This window comes from Camelus dromedarius, chromosome 2 (genome assembly GCF_036321535.1).
Source record: "Camelus dromedarius isolate mCamDro1 chromosome 2, mCamDro1.pat, whole genome shotgun sequence".
NCBI lineage: Eukaryota > Metazoa > Chordata > Mammalia > Artiodactyla > Camelidae > Camelus > Camelus dromedarius.
Window position 1 is genome coordinate 4,664,225 of NC_087437.1, and position 21,155 is coordinate 4,685,379.

The window sequence follows — 21,155 nt, forward strand, 5'->3', positions numbered from 1 at the left end:
GTACCTGGAGCATGGAGTGTACAAATGTCACCTTGGCCCCAGAGACCTCCTCCTCCTGGCCTGGTCACAGCCAGAGGGAGCCCAGAGCAGTGCCCTCCTGGCCAAGTCTCAGGGCTGTTTTGGAGCTCCATTCTGTCCTCAACCAGATTCTAACACGAAGCTGGGGGCAGGGCTGGGTTTGCAAGACTGGGCTTTGTGACCTTGGGCAAGTCCCTCCACATCCCTGGACCTCAGTTTCCTCCCTCGTCCCTGAGGGAGCAGGACTGCTCCCACATTCCAGAACCCTCTGCAGAGTCTGTGAAGCAGACTTGAATTCAGACCTCTCATTCCAGCCAGCAGTTCTGGGACACCAGCCCCACACCCCTAGGGAAGAGAGAGCCACCATAGGGAAGCACACGGCCTTTATTTACTGATTTCCCATCTGGAGGTCCCAGTATGAAGGCGGTGGCTTCACATGGGACGACGTGGGCCATGTAACATCACCCCAGGAATTGCGGTAGAGGCTGAGGGAACCAGGCTGACCAGTGGTCCCTCTGGACACCACCCCTGGGCTGATCCTGCCCACGACAAACCACCATCACTACGCCGACGGCCTGAGACTTAGGCACAGTTAACAGCCTTGTACATGAGCCCAGGAGTGTCCCTCCACCTGGTGACCAGCAGGCACGTCCCATTTGAGGTCTGCTGTGGGAAAGATGTCTTTCCCAAACAAAGCTAAGCCCCACTCAGGAAAGATGGAGGTGAAAGGCGGTTCACGGACACGCAGGACTCACGATCCTGTAGACACGGGGGCTCTGGCACACGGGCACGCACCACGGAGACACAGGAGGCGGTCCCAGGGCGACAGGAGTTGGCAGGCAGCCGGGACTGGCGCTCAGGACAGACAGGACAGTGCCCAGAGCTCGCACCTCATGCTCAGTCGTGGGGCCAGGCGGGAAACCAGGCGGCACTTTCCCAGGGACCCACCAACGGCCTGCCTGCCAGCGAATCTCCTGACTGAGAGAGGGGCAGAGGGCCGCTTATGAGACAGAGGCCCAAGTGCACAGAGCTGCGAGGTCAGGACGGTGCCAGGGATGGGGAGGCCACTGCCCTGCTTTCTTTCGCACGGCAAGCACCCCCCGGGGCAAAGCGCGGGCTGGGCGGCATCCTCAGTCCTTTTTCACAGTTGGGGGCTCTTCCTGGGAGGGCCGCATCCACAGGAGGCCTTGCTGGGCTGTGGCCAGTTGGGGGGTCCCTGGGCAGGCCCAGAGCTGGGGGCCACCCCAAGAATGGGCCCATGTCCCTGCTCTGTGGTCCCCAGGGCCGGGTGAGAATGCTCACAGTCCCAGAGGTCAGAGGAGGGGAGAGGCCTGCCCCCCAGACACCCCAAGATGAGAGCAAACTCCAACAGTCGTGTGTGTCTAACAGTGCGAAGCCAAGTCCACAGCATCGGGAGGAAAGGGCCCTGCAGGCCGGCTGTCGGGCCAGAGGGTGCGACGGGGAGCAGTTCCCAGGCTGGGCACGTGGAGGAGTCCTGGGACTTGGGGTTAGGACAGGATGCAAGTGTCCTAAGTTCCTCCAGTCGGACTGAGTTAAAAGCACGTCTTAGCAGCAAGAGTTTGTCCTTGTTTCTGTCGCTCAAAGGTGGTGGAAACTGGACCAGGACAGGCGAGGTCAGTCTGCCAAGGGTGGAGGGGCTGCTGCCAGCTCCGTGGTAGGGCTGCCTCCTCCAGGCGGCCCTCAGGTGAAGTAGCGGCAGGGCGTGGAGTCGATATAGCAGTACGGGGTGCACCGCAGGTCTCCATACGACCTGAGGGAGGCAGACACAGGCCGTGGGCGGGAGCTGGGGACACAGCCACATTCTAAAAGGCCACCTCTCATGACCTTGGTCAAACCTCACCAACCAGCTGCCCCTGCTGCCACCTCACTGAGGGCCAAGGGCTCCTCAGAGACTGTTCTCACTCTCATGTGGGGTGTGGGGCTTGGGGCAGCCAAGTCAAGCCGAGGGACCTGGGAACACTGGGTTGGCAGGCGACTGTGCTCTGAACGCAGCGTCTCTGAGGGAGTCGCCCACCTCTCCAGGCCAGAGAGGTTCCCAGCAAAGTCCGTCAGACACCCTGCACTGCCTCTGTGCCGCCCAGCATGGCGGCCGCTGGCCACACGTAGCTGTGGAGCTCCCGAAATAAGGTTAGTGCGACTGAAGAACTGGGTTTTTAACTTTATTGAAATTTAAATAGCAACATGTGACCAGGGGCTACCGTATTGGACAACGCAGCCCACACCTCTGTGAGCCCGGGTGCTAATTCCGAGCCAGTGTGTAATGCACTACACCCGCGTCCCCATGCACCCCTGAGGCTCCCAGGGACTCGGAGAGTCACCACACCAAGACAGCGGTGAGCCCTGCGCTGCACTGGCCTATACTCCACGTCTGATTGTCCACACTCAGATGTCTTCATGGGGCACCAACCTGCTCAGAGCTTCCGCCAGCTCTCTGGCAGGTGTCTGTTAGGAGCCTCTGGCTTCGGCAAGGGGGAGGACACGCAGCTGCAAAGGGTCCTGGCCCAGCCTAAACTGAGTTTGCGGGTGACCACATTTCGATTCTTTGAAGTGCCCGGATACCTCCATCCTCCACTGGGCTCCCCTCTGAGGCCCACTGCCCAGGGACCCTATGATCCCGGGAGCCACTGGGAATGAAGCTGCTCGCCTGGGGCCATGGTGAGCACAGTGCTGCTGATGCCCAGGGCCCAGGGCCCAGGCTGGAGCTGGGGGCCTGAAGGGTCATGTGTTCATCGCCTCCCCGACCCCACATGAGCAGGGACCATGAGCTCTGTTACGTATCACCCTCTCTCAGTGTCTAGAAAGTACATAAGGGGCCCCCAGGGATATTTGTCAAACGAAGAGGATGCAGGATGGAAGTGGTCCCTACCCGGGGAGATAGGTCTCACAGGTCAGGTGGCCGAAGTCAGAGCCGTCACAGTCCTCCACGCCCCTGTGCCGGTGGCCGTCTCCACAGTAGGCCCGGCGACAGCCTGAGGGGACACAGAAGGGCCACCCTGAGGGGGGACAGGGGGAACAGCCTGGCAGGACCTTGTGGCCAAAAAGGATCCCCCCAGAGCCTGCACCCTGGTGGACCAACCTCCACAAAACTTCAGGCCATGATCCCTGGAAGGAGACCAACCCCCCGCCCAGTCCTGCCACTTGCTGGCCGAGAGACTGAGAGCACTGGCCCCGGAGCCCCAGTGTCCTGTCCCAAGCCTGGGGCCTGGACGCTGCCTCCCATCGCAGGACCACTGCAGGTTCCCGCGAGTCAAGCATCAGGAGACAGAGGCCGGCACCAGGTAGCCTTGACCGCTGTTTGTCTGCAGGAAGCCTCCAGATGGCGACCCTGGGTCCCCCGAGAGCCAGCCCATCTTGCACGGGGTCCAGTTCTTACACCAGGGGAGGGGCCTGGAGTTCAAACCCCGCCCGGCTTTCACAGCGCTTCAGACCCCACGAGTCCCTTCATGCACCAGGGCCAGAGGGACCCCAGGCAGAGCCAGCATGCTTGGAACTGCCACCCTGGGGACTGTCATGGGAGGTGCAGCTACATGGGAGGACAGACTGCCTCCCACTCCGTACCCACCCTGGGCACGCTCACCCTCCCCTGAGCTCCTTGCCTTCGCACCCGCATGTTTCGGGCCTGAGTGCAGCCTGGCTCCTCTCAGCAGAGGCTTCACCATAACTCAGTGAGGGCGCTCTGAGCCCTTACTCCCCCAAGACCATCCACGCGCATGTCAGCTTAAGGAACTGCCCAGGATCTAAGGGCTTGGCTGTCGGAGCATCACACCCATCTTTCTGTCAGTGGGGGAAGCAAGGCCTCCACCACCTTACCCACCGCAGCCTCTGCTCTGGGCGTGAAGCTGAGCTGGTGGCTTTGAGACCTGCAGCCACACTCTGTCTGACCCCTCACCTCCTGCTCCTGTCACTTGATTAAAAAGAAAAAGGGGAAAAGAGGCAGCCCTCCAGCACTACACTGCCTGCCCGAGCCTGTGGCATCCGGAGCCTGAGGGGGCTCCGGCCGCCCACTCCCCCCGCAGGGCTGTCTGCTGAGAGCGGGTCCTCGTGCAGGTGCCTGGCTCCTCCCGTTTGCCCTCAGTCCTGCAGCGCTTTTCTCTTTTGCTAAAGAACGTGGATCAGGATGTGGGTTTTGCAAGATTCAGAGAAGACGGGGGGCCTGGTGGTTTCTCTGGGGCCAAGATCCTTGACACCGACCCCATCGCCATGCGTGCATGGCAGGTCCACATTTGGCCAGAGTGGGGAGGGCGGTGCCCCGGCAGCCCAGCTGTGGCTCTGGAACTGCCCCAAACCAGCGCAGCGGGCATCCCGGCCTGGCCCCACTCACGGATGCAGTCGTCACCCGCGTCCGCGTTGCCGTCATCACACTCCTCCCCAGGCTGCAGGACCCCGTCCCCACAGAAGCCGCGGGGGTCCGCGGCGTAGTCCACCGGGTAGAGAGGAGTCAGCTGGCCAGAGAAACAGAACAGTTGCCAGGGAGGGCGCGCCATGCAGCGCAGGCGCCGGGGACAGAGGCGCAGAGGCGCTGGATGCAGGCAGTGGGGGGGGGGGGGGGGCGGGGGAAGCCCTCGGCTTCCTGGGGAGGGAAGGGCACTCCTGTCCCGTGGCCCAGAGCTCTGGGGGTGGCGGGAAGGCAGGGCGGGGCGGTCCGGAGCCTGGGCCCAGAGCGGAGGCTCCATGTGTGGACCACGGAGAGCTCTCAGCAGCGGGGTGAGGGGGCTCAGTCTCCCACAGGAGCAGACTGCACAGGCCCCCGCGCCGGGCCCACTGCCGGCCTCTCCTTCTTTGGGTGCCCCTCAGCTGGGCGGGGTGTGTCCTGGGTGCCACCCCCACCCCAGGTACCTGGATGGGCAGCCAGCCAACGCTGTCCTTGAAGTAGAGAGACCTCTGATCCCTGCGGAAGGCAATGGCGTTTCGGGTGTTCAGCCTCTCAAGCTCCTCCTGGTTGTTGACCACAAAAATCTGCGGGGGAACACACTGGTGAGGATTCCAGAAAACACATCTACGGGGGACGGGGGAGGAGTCGGAGGAGGAAACAGTCTCGTCCTGGGGCCGGTGCTCAGGGGATGGGGTCGGGAGTCACACTCCCGGGTCCCTCCTGCATGGGTGACGCCTGTCCACTCCCATACCCTCCCAATCCAGTTCCTGGTGTCTGAGACCGAAATAAAAATGTCCGCCGAGGTTTAAAACTTTTAAACGTGTAAACTGGTACTTAAATAAAGACTTAAATAAAGATGTCATCTAATCCAGTCATTTAACATGTAGAAATGATGCTTAGCACAATTCTGATGCTCAGAGGCGTTCAGACGGTGCTGTTTACATCAGGGGAAAGCTTGGGTGCACTGACACATACGTGACAACAGCGCACTGATTTCATGAACCATAGCACAGCCACATGACAGACAGATTATCATATCTCCCTGCAAAGGACAAACTGACGTCCAGGGTTTACTTCAGAAAAATCCAAGAGTTGATCGTTGTTGAACTTGGGTGAAGAGGATGTGGCGGTCCATTAGACTATTAATTCTGCTTTTGTGTTTATTTGAAATTTTCTGTAATTTGTGTTTCTTCAAAAAGACCAAGAAAATACTCCAAAATGAACCCACAACCAAATGGACAATTTGGTTCTCTTCTTTTGTTTTTTCTGATTTTCCCATTTCCTCTAATGAGTTTGTCCGGTATAATGGGGAAATAAGTTTTACTAAAAGGCTTTTACTAAGCGCAGGGTGGCATCGGGTGACGGGTCACCTCCCCAGATTCCTCCCAGAAGAGCCTTACCACGGGGACTCGCGGGGAACTGGGCCCATACGCCGACTCCCCATAGGGACGGTTGTTCACATTTGTGGGAGTTCCACAAAGACATCTTCCTGGAGGCCCGGGAAATCCTCTTTCCCCCTTGGGTCCCATTACAAGTTGTCCTAGGAAGCAACAGAGGGCCGTGTTACTAGAGCAAAGGAAGAGGAAACCAAACAGCCCAGGGAGGTGTCAGCAACCTTCAGGACAGAAAGGAGTCTGAAGTCCACAGGATCTCCGGTAGGCCTGGAGGAGAGACCTTGCGGTCCAAGGTCTGGAGGAAGTGGTGCTTCCTTAACCACACTGGGTGTGGCAGCACCTTTCCTGACCCTCTTTCTCCCTTCCCTCTCTCTATACTTTCGAGACCAGACAGATGGCATGAACTCCAGAAGACTATGCCCCTGGAGGTGACTATGTGCCACAGTGTTCACTAATGCAAGGTCTGTGGTGGGAGAAGGGGGAACATCTGGAAAAGTCTATCCTCATAGGGGAGAAACATAGATGATGGGAGACAGAGATTCCTCCTTCCTGCCTGGAAGACAGACAAGATGTCTGATGCTACAGCAGCCATGCTGCAACCGCGAAGTAACAAACATGAGAAGAGAAGCCAACATGCAGAAAAAACCAGGGCCTCGTGGGCCTGGGGCCCTGATAGTGACACTTAGAGGCTGAACCCCAGCCAGCCACTGTCCACCTCTGGACTTCTTTGTTGTATGAGAAAAACAGTCCCCTTTTTGTTTAGACCATTATTAAGGGGGTCTTCTGGCTGATGACCCCATTGCTGGCTGATAACGTTTATTATTTGCTGACTCATAACGTTTATTATTTGCTGACTCATAACGTTTATTATTTGCTGAATCATTTGATTTTGTTCTTATATACGGGATCTTTACAAAGGGATTTCTGAATATGGGTTTCTTTAATCCTTCTGGAAGAAAATGGAATGTCTGAAAATGCCAGGCCTGTTTGTTCTTCCCTGATACTAAGAGAGTGTCCTGGAAAGATGTGATCAGGAACTTTACTCCCTGCAAAGTGGGAGCCCTGCTGGGGAGTAGGTCTCACCTGGACTTCTCAAGGCCCTGATGCCCCAGCCACCCTCCAGACCAATTCCAGTAGGATGGCTGAGAATAGCACCCAGGCATTGTGCTTTTCAAAGCTCTCACAATGGTTCCAATGAGCGCCGAGTTTGAGAGCCGCCAGTCCCAGTAAATGGTCTTGGCACAAAATCCCCCAGCAGGCTGTCCCCACCCCTCTCCCAGGTGCCTCCGCACTCACTCCTGATCTGGGTTCAAGCATCACTTCTTCAGGGAAGCCTCTCTGCCTCCTCACGCTCCCTCCCGTCCACATCAGATACAGTCTCGTGGACTTTTCCTCCCAGCACTCATCTCTGGTTGTATCCACTGTGAGATTATCCAGTCTGGGTCGGTCTCCCCCAGGAGAACGTCAGCGTCAACAGGGCAGGTGGGTGCCTGTCCTCACTCACCAGTAGGGGGTAACCAGCAGAGGCACCGTACATGTCAGATGACTGAATGAATGAGTGCAGACTGACCGGAAGGAAAAGAAAGACTAGAGCTCCAGCTGGCAGGAAAGTGCCAGAGCCTCCCAGCAGGAAGCGAGGGGACACGGGGACTGAAAACGGAAATAAGGACGCACCCTCCTCCCGGGAAGGCGGGGGAGCTGGGAGACTGGCCAGCCATTGGTGTCAGGTTGTAGAACTGTATCCAGGGCAGCCAGCCACTGGGGACATGGTCTGCAGGTCCCACAAGGGCAGGGAAAAATGACCTCGGGGCCCCCGGGGAAGCGGCTGCAGCTGGAGGAGGAGACCCCAGTCCGAGGGCCCGCACCCCGAGCCCTCCTGAGCTGGTGGACAGAGATGGCCGGGACCAGAACGCTGCCAGCCTGAGGGGAAGGGAGGCCTGCCAGCACCTGATACCAAGTGAGGGCTGTTTGTTCTAACAGGAAATACGACTGCAATCCTGTGGGAGGGGCACCCATCTCATGTTCTGATATTTTCAGTGGAGCTTGGACAGACAGAGCCTCCAGCAGCCCAGGAATGTTGCGGGGAGGCAAGCACCTGGGGAAGATGAGGTGGGAAGGCCCTGCAACCGAGGGCACGAGAAGGCATGGGAGCAAACTTCCCGCAGGCTCTGCAGCCCCGATGACACCTCCAGAATCATGGCCTCAGAGAGATTCAGGAGTGTGTCCAGTTATCCAGCTACTTAGTGGTGAGGCTGAGATTTGAATTTATGTTTGACTTAACACTCTGATGTTCAAAAGACACGTGGCCAAGAATACTGATGCTCGCAGGAAGCTGGCAATCCCCAGGTACCATGCTGATTCACTTATACCTGGCCTGGGTGCAGGAAGGACTCAGCCAAATTTCTAATCTGGTCGTTGCAAATTACATCCTACAGACATTTTGCCCTAGTTCCCTCACCCACCCCGCCAGTCCCTCTTTCTTGGTTAACCTGGGTGACAAAAAAGTCCCCCTCCACCCCAGCACCATCCCACCTGAGCACCAGGCAGCAGACGCAGATGCAGAGGAGGCTCCAGACGGGACGGCAGGATGTGGCAGGGAGCCTGCTTCCCGCCACCACAGCCATTTCTCTGCGTGTCCTCCCAGCTGTTGGGGGGCTTCCTGATAGCCTGCATTGACCCAAACTTCCCCAGCTTGGCCTTTCGGAACTTGTCCGGTGGGCCTGGCCTCTCCACCATCCATGAGAGCCCGAGGACCTGGCTCTCCATCTTTGCCCAGGGAGCCTCCCATCTCTGCTGGCGGGAGCAGGTCTGAGCAGGGGTCTTGGGGAAGGCAGAGGACCACAGAATAGTCTCCACATCCCCTGGTCCTACACTCTGCCCCTCAGAGGCTGCACGACCATGTAGGAAGGTCTCAGGACCAAGAGTGGCCGCCAATCAGCTGTGTGACCTTGGGGGTGTGTGTGCAGTTTCTGAGGCCCACAGTTCTTATCTATAAGAGGAGGCCTGAACTAGACCAGGGGAGTGGAACCCGGGGTCCACAGAGACCACGGATATCCCAAGACGGATTTGGGGCAGGTCTTCTGGAACTCTGGGAAGTAGTGTACAGAACCTCAGAGGCAGGAAGACACATCCTTTGTTCCCTGAGAGTGAGTCTGGGACTTTGATCTCAAAGGTTCTGTCCCCACCCCTTGATGGTGCTCCAGCTGGTCCCAAGCAAAGGGAAGTTCTCTTTTAAACTCCTCCCACCCCCTCTCTCCCCAGCCCCCAAAAAACGTTTCCAAAGAGCAGGATTATGGCCCCATTTTCTTCAGCCTCTCATCCTGGGAGGTTCCCCAGAAGGGAAGGACTCAAAGGCAGGCACAGGGAGGGGACATCAGTCAGAGAGGTGGCCCGCTTCCTGCTTGCCTGCTGTGCGGTGACCCATGGGGACAGACTGAGAGCCAAGGTAACCCAGGTGTGGGAGCCCCTGCTGGGGCCGGCCCCGCCCACCCCACCTGCCAGATGCCATGAGGAGGCAGAGCTGACTCGGCCAAGACTGTGCCTCAAGGACCTGCCACCTGGAAGAGGAAACATATCTGCAGAAGACAGTCACCAGGGGAGGGGCCACAGCAGACGCCACGTGGGACTGGGGCCAGGGGCCGGACACCCACCCGGTGAGGGATAAGGAAGGCCTTACTGAAGAGAGGGCTTTGGAAGAAGGAGGGGATTTGGTGGCGTGGACCAGAAGATGACAGGAGAGCTATTTCAGGCCACGTGAGAGAGAGATGGTGAGAATGTGCTCACCAGAGAGCAGAGTCCCCTGGAGGGCAGAGGGCAGTGAGGCTGGGGTCTGGGGAGGAGGGGGTGGGCAAACGAGCTGCATGAGAGGGAGCTGGAAGGCCAAGGAGAGAAGGTAGGATCACGCTGACCCTGCTGCAGGGACGGGGTCGCAAACAACCAGAGACGATAAGACAGAACAGTGGGCATCTCCGTGAGCTGCCGAGGGTCTCCAGGCCCCAGGAGGGAACCAGGACTCAAGTCAGATATGCACAGCGAGACCACTGACGTCTTCGTTTGCTGAGGTTGCTCCCAACCCCACTCCCCCCCCGGCTAGTCCTCAGTTTTGTGAGCCCCTAAATAGCCTGAGAGAGTCCCTTCCAGGCAAAGCCCAGGCTTCAGGCCATGCTCGCCATCCCTGGCGCAGGCGGCACGAGGTCATGGGCTCGGGGAATGTCATGCAACCAGAACAAGGAGGCAGAGGACCCACAGGAACAACCTTCCCTGGATCATCCGGTCAACTCAGGGACATGGGTCAGGGGGCGTGGACAGAGGGCCTGAGCTGCACCTCCGTCCAGCTCCCCTAACAAACCGAAACAGGTGCGGCCGGACGGCTAGCATCACAGTAACTGACGCTCGTTCTCCCGTTACTTTTTCCTCTCCCAGTTTCAAGGAGGTGGCAAGACTTTACGGCTTTCTTGCCCTTGCTAAGACTTGCTGACTACTTGAAGACTTCTGTCTTTCTGCTTTCTGTTCTCAAAAGAGAAAAGCTCCTCAGGGAGGGGCGGTGTAGGAGGAGTGTGAGGAGGGAGGGGCTGAGGTCAGAAGAGGAGGGGTCCCAGCAGACAGGGGAGGGACAGGGACTCCTGAATCCTGGAGAAGAGATGAGATCTCAGAAGGGGCGGCTGTGGGCTCTCCTGGGGAAGTGGAACGCTGGGGACCAGGATTCTCAGCCTTGGACATGATCTGCTGCCCAAGCCTGCCAGGAGGAAGGTGGTCACGTGTCTGAGCACACGGCCTCCGACCACGGCCATTTCAGAGTTGAACAGGGCGGGTCAAAGGCTGGAGGGCCCTCCCCTGATGTTTCTCTGCCATAACTCCCCAGATCTTTGGCCCCCACTGCTTTGTGGCAGTTGAAGAAGGGAAGAAAACCCCAATAATGCCCGACACTGACTTCTCCTGCCAGCCCGGCAGGATGGAGTCGCAGGGCCAGTTTTAACTGGGCTTAAAGGATCTAACAAAATGACATTTCGTGGCCATCCCATGATGTGGTTGTAAATATATTCCCATAAGCACGGTGGGGAAAAGTGCACTGTAAAATTAGAAGAAAAATTTGGATCCCTTTAAAACTGAGGACAAAGAATCTTGCACTGTCAGGAAACAGTATTCCTGGGCCTGGAGCTGCTGTTCATACAGACGATGTGCCATGAGAGGCCTTACTTGGAGCTGGCAAACTAAACTGGAGCCTGGGCTCAGCCAGTGAGACAAGGTGAAGCAAGGCAGCGGCCTTCCTCTGCCCTCTTCAATGTAAACATTTGTTTCTTTTTAGAGATTTCTTCCCATATTCAATGAAAATCAGTAAGGACCCTTTCATAACACCTTGTAAGACAGAAAAATTTACAACATTGTCTTTACTTCTAGATCTAAGAGAATTGCTTGGAGCCATGAAATATTTTTCCAGAAAATGGTGTTAGTTGATGAAATAGGCACCTGCCATTTTTCATTTAAAGTAGAAATGGCATCACCAGTGTAATTTCTTTTTCTTTTTCTTCTCCTCTAATTGTTCTCCAGAATGCTAAAACAGAGCCAGAATTGTGTTGATCTCTCTTGGGTAAAATTTGAAGAAGCTAAATCGTGGAGAAATTATCAACATATTGAAATGCTTTGGGTCATTTCTAACTCAAAACACAAGGCAGGCCTCTGCTGACACCCTGTGCCCTCTCTGGGAGGCTGGCCAGAAGGATGACACGGTCTATCCGGTGAAGAGGGGTAGCTCTTACCTGCAGATGGGAGGCCCGGGGGGCCTGGGGGACCTGGACGGCCAGGTGGACCAGAAGGCCCAGGTTTGCCTGGTGGGCCCATCACTCCACTGTCTCCCTTCTGCCCCTGACAGAGAGGAAGACAGAAGCTGTTACAACAGCATGACACGGAAAACTTCCTTCCCCACTTACCTCTAAGTTGGGGACCACTTGCACTTTGGAGCAAGTGCCCAGGGGAGGATACAGTCCCAGGGGGACCCCCAAGCTCCTAAAAACCTTGTGGCAAGTGACATTTGAGACAGCGATGGATGCAAGTCTATAGGCATTACTTTTTTTTTTTTAACTGAAGTACAGTTGATTTACAATATTGTGTTAGTTTCAGGTGTACGTCATAGTGATTGGGTGCTTTTTATTTTTTTTTTTTTTGCAGATTACTTTTTTTTGCAGATTACACAGGTTATAACAAAATTTGGGTATAATTCTCTGTGCTCTACAGTAAGTCCTTGTTGTTTCTCTCTTTTGTGTGCAGTAGTTTGTGTCTATTAATCCCACACCCCTAATTTTCCCCTCTCCCTGTCCCTCTCTCCTCCTGTAACCATAAGTTTGTTTTCTACAGAGTCACTCTTGCTCTGTCCTGAAAACAATCAGAACCAATCCAACCCATTCCCGTCACCAGGCAGGTGAAGGGACAGAGGCTCAAGCAAAGAGCAGGGGTTCACACAATCATCTGGCTCCAGGCCTCCGCATGCTCGTAGGACCTTTTCAGTTTCAGCACGAGAGCTGTTTCTCCCCTGTGGCCTCCCGTTGCTCTCAGGACAAACCCCCCGCCGCCCTGCCCAGTGGGCTTTCCCCGCTTATCCTGGCCTTCTTTCCAGTGCTTTTGGTCTTCAGAGCACCAAGCCTTTTGTTTCCCTTCTCAAGACGCCTCTCTGCCCATAACTCCTCTTCCCGCCCCTCTGCCTGCTTAACTCTCCCTCCTTCCTCTCTGAGCTAAAGCATCACCATCACGGAAAGCCTTTCCTGACCTGATCAAGTCCGTTCTCTGGTCGAAGGCCCTCTCCTTCCTGGAATCCATCCCCCATCATGACTCCACCCGCGCTCCTTCGTGTGGTCACTGCATCGGTGTCTCTCCAGGAGACAGCAGCTCCCCATGGGCTGGAATCTGTCCACATTGTTCCCCTCCCTCCCCTGGATCAAAGAGGGAGGAGGAAGAAGCTGAACGCACAAAGGGGACGTGGCCTGCTGGCTCCAAGGTAACAGCTCTGGGTTTTCATCTTGGCCACGAGACCGGGGAACTCATGTCATTGCTCTGCGCCTCCATTTTCTCATCTGTGAAATGGAGCCAGGTGAGAGACACCTGCTCAGGCTTGTCGTGAGGCTAACAGAGATGTCAGAGGGGAAAAGTGGTTTGTGCAGAACCCAGGGCTGATGACCACGGCAACCCGCCTGGTTTCACCTCTTTCACGTGTGTAGAGGAGTCCTGATTGTTAACAAGTGGCACACATGCAGGTATGGTCGTCCCACCTGGGGTGTCCTCCCCCCGCCTGCTCTGGGAGGGTTAAGAGCAAACATTCCCCGCCACCCAGGGCTGCCCTTAGGAACGACCCCAGAAACCAAGGCTGGCACAGGCTGGAGGTCCTTCCCCCAAACACATTGCTAACTGTCCGCTCTTGCCCTGGGCTACCCAGGATGGGGACTGGTGCCTGAGGGACTTAGCCTGGTCCCCTTCAGACGCTGGCGCTTGGCAGCCTTGCCCACCTGGATGAGAATCCGGCCTCCTTTCCATCCCAATGGTGACGTGTGACCTGCCGCCTGATCACCAGGGCCCTGGAGGCTCTCTCGGCAATGTCCAAGATGCTCTTAAACTCTTAATCTGGGACTTGGAGGTCAGAGTCTGTCTCCAATTCTCTCCTCATGGAGGGATCTTGAGCCTTGGCCAAGCTGAAGCATCCTGTGAGGCACCAAGATGGGGCCCTGGTGGCTGAGGAAGTCACACCATCTCAATATAGCCGTGGTCAAGTCTTGTTTTCCTAACAGCCACGTCAGCCGGCATGGGAAGCACCACAGCTTGAAGGAGCTGGAAGAGCTCCTCGTGGTGGCCTCAGCAGGAATGGAATATTCTCGGCCATCTGCTCAGAACAGCCCATCTCTGAGCAGGACTCACAGAGCAGTGCCTTCCAGGAAAAGCACACTCTATTCCTTTATTGCCACAGAGTTTGGTGACTCCTGTTCAGGAAGTTCTTCTGGCTCCTTGACTGAAGGTTTGGATGATCAAGTCAAGAGCTGCTCTCCAGGGGGAAAAGCTGGTTTTGAGTCTCTAATTTCTCACACCCAAGACAGCTCGGCTGAGGGTCCTGGGGACCCTCTGACCCTCGGCTTCCTGGCGACTCCGTGGAGGGAACTGGGTCGGTGTTCTCTGTAGTCCTTCTGGATCTGGAGTTCTGATCTGGATTTGATTCCAGGATGTGGGTTGACTGACAGTAACCTCCAGAAATGCTTAGCCCCACTGGCTCAACAGACACTCTGCACCCACTGGGCAATTCATTCATGGTGAAAAGAAAGCACGAAGCCAGGTTCCCAAGGCTGATGCTCAAGCCTCTGCTGACTAGACAAGCCCCGGGCTTTGGGATACGCTCAGGTCGTTTATAACATCTTGCAGGAAGATGGGCTCATTCCCCTAACCTCTCTGAGCTCCCAGACACGGTTCTGGTGTCGTTTTTACAGTTGCTCCAACAGAATCATTCTCAACAGGGTCAAGAAGCCTTCTTGGCTTCAGCCCTGAGCAGGACAAGACAGACACTGCCCAAGGGAGGAACTGGACGACAGAAGCCAGCTGGCTTCTTGAACCCCAAACAGAAAAAATTCTGGATGGGACACAGCAGTAGGGGAGAACATATTTTCTTTAAGATTTTTTCCCCTTTTTTTCTTCTTTTTCTGAGCCTAGTTTTCAGGAAATTGGTTATCTATGGCATCATTGTGAAGCCAGGACCATGCCACCAACTGTAAAGCTTTAAAAGTTGAACGGGAACATTGTGATGTCAGAAGTTCTCGTGGCATCTTTTCTGTTATCCCAGGATAATCATGTGTCTTCATGCCCCCTCGTGGTTTATCGGTGTCATGTCTGATTCAGGCGCAGAGAAGAGAAGCTGCCCTCAGCTCTTTTCATAAAGCACTTAGTGCTGTCAAATAAATAATGAAGAAAAACTGTCTAAAAAAATTTTTTTAAGTTATTGTGGAATCTGATGTATCCGGGTTGGAGTCTGTGTCATTCCTAAGTTCACTTCGGAAAGGCCGGAACTGGCTTCGTAGTGTTCCCATGGCTCAGAGCCCGGCCCAGGTCAGACTCACGGGGACAGCCCTACACACAGCGACAGCCCACGCCGAAGCCCCAGCTGTGTCAGAGCCTCTGGGCAGAGAGGCCAAGGTGCTGCAGACAAGCAGACACAAATCTGGAACTACAACCGTTACGCCTGGGGCAGGAATCTGTACTTACCCCAAGACGATTTTGATGTAAGCTAAAATTGGAGAACCACGGATCTAGCCAAAGGAGAGAATGGAAATTTAAGAATGGGATAAGCCTTGTGCCCACCACACGGGTAGGTCTCAGTGTTACATAGCGTCTGGTTAGGGTTCCCTTGTCCAAGCAACCCACCAGTGACTCCTTTACTAAGATCCGATGCAGAGATTTAAAAAAGAAGTTTAAAAATGCTTAATGAAAACACTCAATATCGCTAATTATTGGAGAAATACAAATCAAAACTACAATGAGGTATCACCTCACACCAGTCAGAATGCCATCATTCAAAAGTCCACAAATGATAAATGCTGCAGAGGCTGTGGAGAAAAGGGAACCCTCCCACACTGCTGGTGCAGACACTATGGAAAATATGAAGATTCCTTTAAAAACTAAAACTAGACTTACCATGTGATCCAAAAAATCCCACTCCTGGGCATATATTTGGAGGGACCTTAATTCAAAAAGATACATGTACCCCAATGTCCACAGCACACTATTTACAACAGCCAAGACATGGAATCAACCTAAATGTCCATCGACAGATGACTGGATAAAAAAGATGTGGTGTATTTATACAATGGAATACTACTCAGCCATAAAGAAGAATGAAATAATGCCATTTGCAGCAACATGGAGGGACCTGGAGATTGTCATTCTAAGTGAAGTAAGCCAGAAAGAGAAAGGAAAATACCATACGATATCATTTTATATGTGGAATCTAAAAAAAAAAAATGACACAACTGAACTTATTTACCAAACAGAAACAGACTCATAGACATAGAGAACAAACTTATGGTTATTTGGGGGGGAAGTGGGTGGGAAGGAATAAATTGGAAGTTCGAGAATTGCAGATACACACTACTATATATAAAAGAGGTAAACAACAAGGTCCTACTGTACAGCACAGGGAACTATATTAATATCTTGTAGTAACCTAGAATGAAAAAGAATATGGAAATGAATTATGTATGTATATGTGACTGAAGCATTATGCTGTACACCAGAAACTGACACAACATTGTAAATTGACTGTACTTCAATAAAAAATGCTTAATGAATATATCTGCAGTAACAAGTAAAAACGTGTACACTGTGATTTTTAAGTTAAAAATTTAAGATACAATAACTGTATATTGGCTATAAAAGGAACAAATGACTGGCAAGTCCACAGAAGAAATGACACTGGGAGGAAGTATACCAAAATGCTAACGTGGTTATGCAGGGTGTTAAATCTTTAGATCATCTCCTTTCTGTTTTTCTGAATTCTCCGTTTTCTGTGATGATCATATGTCACACATATAACGGGAAAGGAGATAAAATGCCAACAGACTGACAGCCGAAAGAGGAAGGGGCACTGGCCTCAGGAGGGCAGTCCATTCTCACAAAGAGGAGCGGTTCCCTGTGGCACTGGGGTGGCTCAGAGCAGCCCAGGCCAACACCGTCCTCTCTCCTCTCCACTCACAGCATGTGGTTTGACACAAGAGCCTGCTGCCTAGGGGGATTCAGAAGGAAAAATCCCCTGACACCCTGAGTAGTGCCGATAAAGAGGGTCCTTCACCAATGGACCAGAAGTCCCTTGACCAGCAGGGAACTATCTGGGCTGATTCCAGAACTCCATCTGTGTCTGGGCATCAAGGCAAAAGGCAGGTTTTCTGGGCACACAAGCAGATCTGGTTCTGCTTTGGTTAAGACAGACCCATGCTATGGACGGAAGGTGCACCCTTGCTTCCAGACTTGGACACTTGGACTACCCCACCCGCCTCAAACCCTGGCTAAGCCTCGAGAGCCCAGGTGCCCCAGAAGTGGCGCTGCCCTGCCCACCCGCCCAGAGGATGCTGCCCGCGTCCACGGAGTGTCCCTGTCCCACCCCACTCCAGGTCAGGAGGGTGACCTCAGGGACATGGTCAGCCCTCGGGGTCCTTACCTGTTTGCCTCGTTTTCCTGGTCTTCCCGTGGGCCCCCGGTGTCCTGCCATCCCAGGCTCACCCTTTGGCCCCATTTCACCCTGGAAGGAAGAAAAGAGAAGCAAGAGGGGAATGTGGTCTGTCCAGCTCTGTCCAGTCACGGGCCAGGAGGGCAGGGTCCCTGGTCCTTCCCAGTCTTTCCCAGGTGGGCTGCTCCGGGAGACAGGAGAGCGATGAGTCCTCCTCATGGAGGAGGAGGGGAGGAGGGGTTGCCCCGGGAGGGATTTGCCATCTGAGGGGGCGTCTGCACACCAGGCAGCACACATCCTGGGGTCCGAAATAACCACCTATGTTTCTGTCGCACGTGCCTGCGGCAGCATCAGGGAAAAGGGCTTGCTCTTTTTGTTGAAATTTTACGTTGTGTCTTATTTTCTATTTAGCACAGATTCAAATCTGTGGGTTTTTGAACGGTCGGAGGCAGTTCTGACCATGGTCGTCTTCAGGAAGTTTCTGCCCACGTTCTGCATCTCCTCACTCTTCAGTCCGAAATGGGCTTGGGTTCTACCTCACTTCCACTAGATTCAGATACAAACTCTTTGTCGGGGGGAGATGTTTCAGACATAAGTTCAGATACTCAACAGAATTCTTCAAAGAGGCATGGAAAGCAATACTCCTGGTGGAGAAGCCCTATTTTGAACTGTGAGAACCAAATGCACCGAGTGCAGAATTCCAGAGTTTGAGGCCAGCCTTAGTAAAACCCATCTCTCCATCTTGGTTTCTCTCCTCCTTCCTGGTTCTTCCAGGATTCCAGGCCCACTTGTGGCTTCTTTGGATCGTGACCACCGCAGGGCATCACTCCCACCCCCAGCAGTCCTGCTGCAGCCCCGGATGCAGCACCACGAGCCAAGTTTAGCAGCTGGAACCGTGACAGTGTCCGTGACTGAGCAGCCAGTGCCCGTGAGGAGCTGCTCCAGCCACTCTGAGACAACGAGGAAGCCCTGACAGCTTCTGGCTGGGAGCTCGGAGGAGCTGCAACACAACGGAAAATTCCAGGGGACACCAGTATTCAGTGAGGATTGGGCATAAACTCTGAGATTACCCGTCAGCTCAGCCAATGTCACGAATCTGTCAGGCTTTCAACATCTTGCCTCGCCAAGAAGTGTCCTTAAATCTGCGATTTCTTTCCAATCCGTCCGGTCCTTCGACATGCCAGGCAGGGAGAGAGTGTCAGAGGGTTGGGTGGCTTCTCTGTGGCCCTGATGTCTGCATGGTTTCCCTCGGCTGTTTAGAGGGGGCTGAGGAGTGTCGTGTGTGGCTGGGAGAACCCAGCAGCCCAAACAGCGTATTTTGGCGGGGGGAACATTGTCTGAAGGAAGTGTGGTCCTTCTCACCAGCAGCTGGAAGCAGCCAGTAATGTCTTGATCTAATTTCTCTCCTAAGACCTAATTAAGGTTATAATATCAGCTCCGTCTTAAAACAGGCTGCCGTGAGGGAAGAGAACTCTCTACAGCAAGTCTAGTAAATAGGGCAGAGACCAGAGAAGCTGCCAGACTTAATCTTACAGTGATGCAGTATTCCTTGATGTCCTCTGTGGCACTGAATGAAAACCTGGGCTAAATATTTTTTAATAAAATTATTTCTCTCTTTTAATGTTTCCTTTCATTTGCTCAGATAATTCATCTATTTCTTTGCAACCCAACACTCTACGTAGGGGAGCAGCCACCGAGCTTTTGACAGCTTCAGTCCGGGATAAATTATAATACTGTCAGATGACTGACATTATTTAAATAGGATCTACTGAGGGGAGGCAGTCAGATTACAGAATCGTTCAAGTTTGGAGGATAAAACTTTAGGGTGAAACTTGAAAAAAAAATTAGAATCCTAAGAGAGCATCCCATTTGCCTGTTTGCAGAATATCACACTCTGAGGCTTAGGGAAAAACGAGGTTCCAGTGTTAACACCTTACAGCCCGAGGAACCGCCATTAGGTTGGTGGGTGTTGGACGTGGCTGTTCAGACAGTCTTTCTCTCTGCTCTCTGACACCTCCCCTCACCCTCCCGCCAGTCCTCTTCCCCAGACCCTGACCCGAAGGAAAATTTACCGCTAACATTAAAAATCTGTCAGTCAGCTGCCATGTTCACAGTTTTCATCACATCTGCACCCCACTCCATTGTTACTCACTGAGTATTTTTTAAGTCAACTGGGTTACAGCCTTTTTTATTAAGCCTTGTCCCAAGCAACATATCCATGAAATCCCATTAAATACTTAAATAAATACTTAAAATTTAAAAATGTAAATATCAAATAAAGACCGTTGAGCCATCTAAACCCACTGAAGTAACTCTGCGTGCCCCGGGCTGCAGGGGCGCCCCCGAGGGAGCCGAGCTGCGTGCGGGCAGCAGCGGCTTTAACCGCGGACGCCCGACCCCGCGCACAGCTCCAGTCTGAGTCCCTGGGCACCAGGCCTTCTGCTTGTGAGCAGTCCCACAGCCCTAAGGACAGGAGGTGCAGAGAAGGCCTCTCTCCACTCGGGTGGGCGTCCTTTCCTCCCGCTGAGCTGGAGGGACGTCTCAGGAACACGTTCCTTCCCAACCAGAACCTCCCACAGCGACAACTGATTCCCTCCCTGAAGGATGGAGCGGCAGACCGCTTTTTGCTGTACTTAGAGGGTCTAATTCATTACTGAGGCCTATTTTTACTACTTCTAGGTACTTACTTTCTGCCCCAACATTCCAGGAAATCCTGGGAAACCCTGTGAAGAGAACAACAAACACAGTGACTCCTCTGAAATAATGCTTGGAAGGGCTGTGAAGAGCTTGGTCAGCCATTTTCAAGATAGAGCCCTGTCAGTCATTGAGCCAGCCAGTCATTCATTCAGTCAGTCAGCCAGTCAGTCAGCCAGTCAGCCAGTCAGTCAGACAGACAGCCAGCCAGACAGCCAATCAGTCAGACAGCCAGACAGCCAGACAGCCAATCAGCCAGTCAGACAGCCAGTCAGTCAGTCAGACAGCCAGCCAGCCAGTCATTCATTCAGATAGTCAGTCAGCCAGTCAATCAGCCAGTCAGCCAGTCAGTCAGACAGCCAGACAGCCAGTCAATCAGCCAGCCAGCCAGTCAGACAGACAGACAGTCAGTCAGACAGACAGACAGTCAGTCAGTCAGTCAGATAGTCAGCAGCCAGTCAATCAGCCAGTTAATCAACCAGTCAGCCAGTCAGTCAGTCAGATAGTCAGTCAGCCAGCCAGCCAGCCACAAGATGGGGTGGGCAGGGGCTGCCACGGTGACTGTAGTTTGCCATTTATGCTCCCATTACCTTTTCTCCTTTGGGGCCCAAGTCCCCCCTTTCACCTCTGGACCCCTAGGAGGAACCACAGGAGAGAATCTATGAGTTAACACCATGGGGGGAAAACCAGAGTGTTTCAAACTGAAACAGACTCAGAGGGGTGGAGACTGGTCCCGGGAAGGAATGCTTTGTGACATACCTCCTACTTAGACCCCAAAGACCTCTTACATTAATAGAGGACAACCCATAGAAGGTTCTGGGTCCCAGACTTTCTCTTATCCTCTAGGACATGTGTCCCTAATGTCTGGCTGGGGTTTTGTGTTGCCCCATTTTTGACAGATGACATGGTTGTGTGGTAGAAGCTTGGTCTTGGACCCACACCTGTCACCTTCCCTCAGCACCCCGTTCACCTCCACCTGCATGACCCTCAGCTGCTCACCCGATCCACGTGAGGGCCTCTACCTCCACCAGGAGCTCCTCCCGACCTGCCCCAGGCCTGCCCCAGAGGCCCTCGCTTCCCTCTCCCAGCCACTGACAGGGACGGGGCACATCTCGGCCTGCTGGCTGCAGTTGCCGCCTAGAGAGACCCCCGGGGACCCCTCTGCTCATCACTGACCCCAGACCTGGCAGCCCAGACCAAGCCATCAAGACGGGCACCAACCTTCTCCCCTCTGGATCCAGGGTGGCCCTGAAAGAAAGCGAAGGTGCGTTGACAGTCAGCCCCGGAGGACCGGTGGGTTTGGTGCCAGAGCGAAGGAAGCCCTGACTGTGGAGGTGTGACGTCTGCACGTCGCACTGCAAGTTTGAGGGGCAGGGGCTGCAGCCGTAAGTTGAAAGATGTCCCTGAGGGCTGGGTTTACACCAGGCCTAAGAAGAACACTGCTCTTCTGACTCCCCCAAAGGCCTGAACA

The 21,155-nt window shown here is 54.2% G+C and overlaps 1 protein-coding gene across 1 annotated transcript in view; it reads right to left on the reverse strand.

The window, feature by feature from the left end:
• Positions 1 to 403: 403 nt before the first annotated feature.
• Positions 404 to 21,155, reverse strand: part of COLQ (collagen like tail subunit of asymmetric acetylcholinesterase) — a 54,191-nt gene continuing 33,439 nt past the window's right edge. Inside the window, exons 8-17 of the mRNA XM_031466959.2 lie at positions 20,906 to 20,932; positions 20,275 to 20,319; positions 19,678 to 19,713; positions 16,982 to 17,062; positions 11,562 to 11,667; positions 5,812 to 5,951; positions 4,876 to 4,995; positions 4,361 to 4,481; positions 2,906 to 3,008; positions 404 to 1,789 (exon numbers count right to left, since the gene is read on the reverse strand). Of these exons, the coding sequence (XP_031322819.1) occupies positions 1,720 to 1,789; positions 2,906 to 3,008; positions 4,361 to 4,481; positions 4,876 to 4,995; positions 5,812 to 5,951; positions 11,562 to 11,667; positions 16,982 to 17,062; positions 19,678 to 19,713; positions 20,275 to 20,319; positions 20,906 to 20,932 (849 nt within the window). The 3' untranslated portion in view covers positions 404 to 1,719. The remainder of the gene's footprint in view (positions 1,790 to 2,905; positions 3,009 to 4,360; positions 4,482 to 4,875; positions 4,996 to 5,811; positions 5,952 to 11,561; positions 11,668 to 16,981; positions 17,063 to 19,677; positions 19,714 to 20,274; positions 20,320 to 20,905; positions 20,933 to 21,155) is intronic.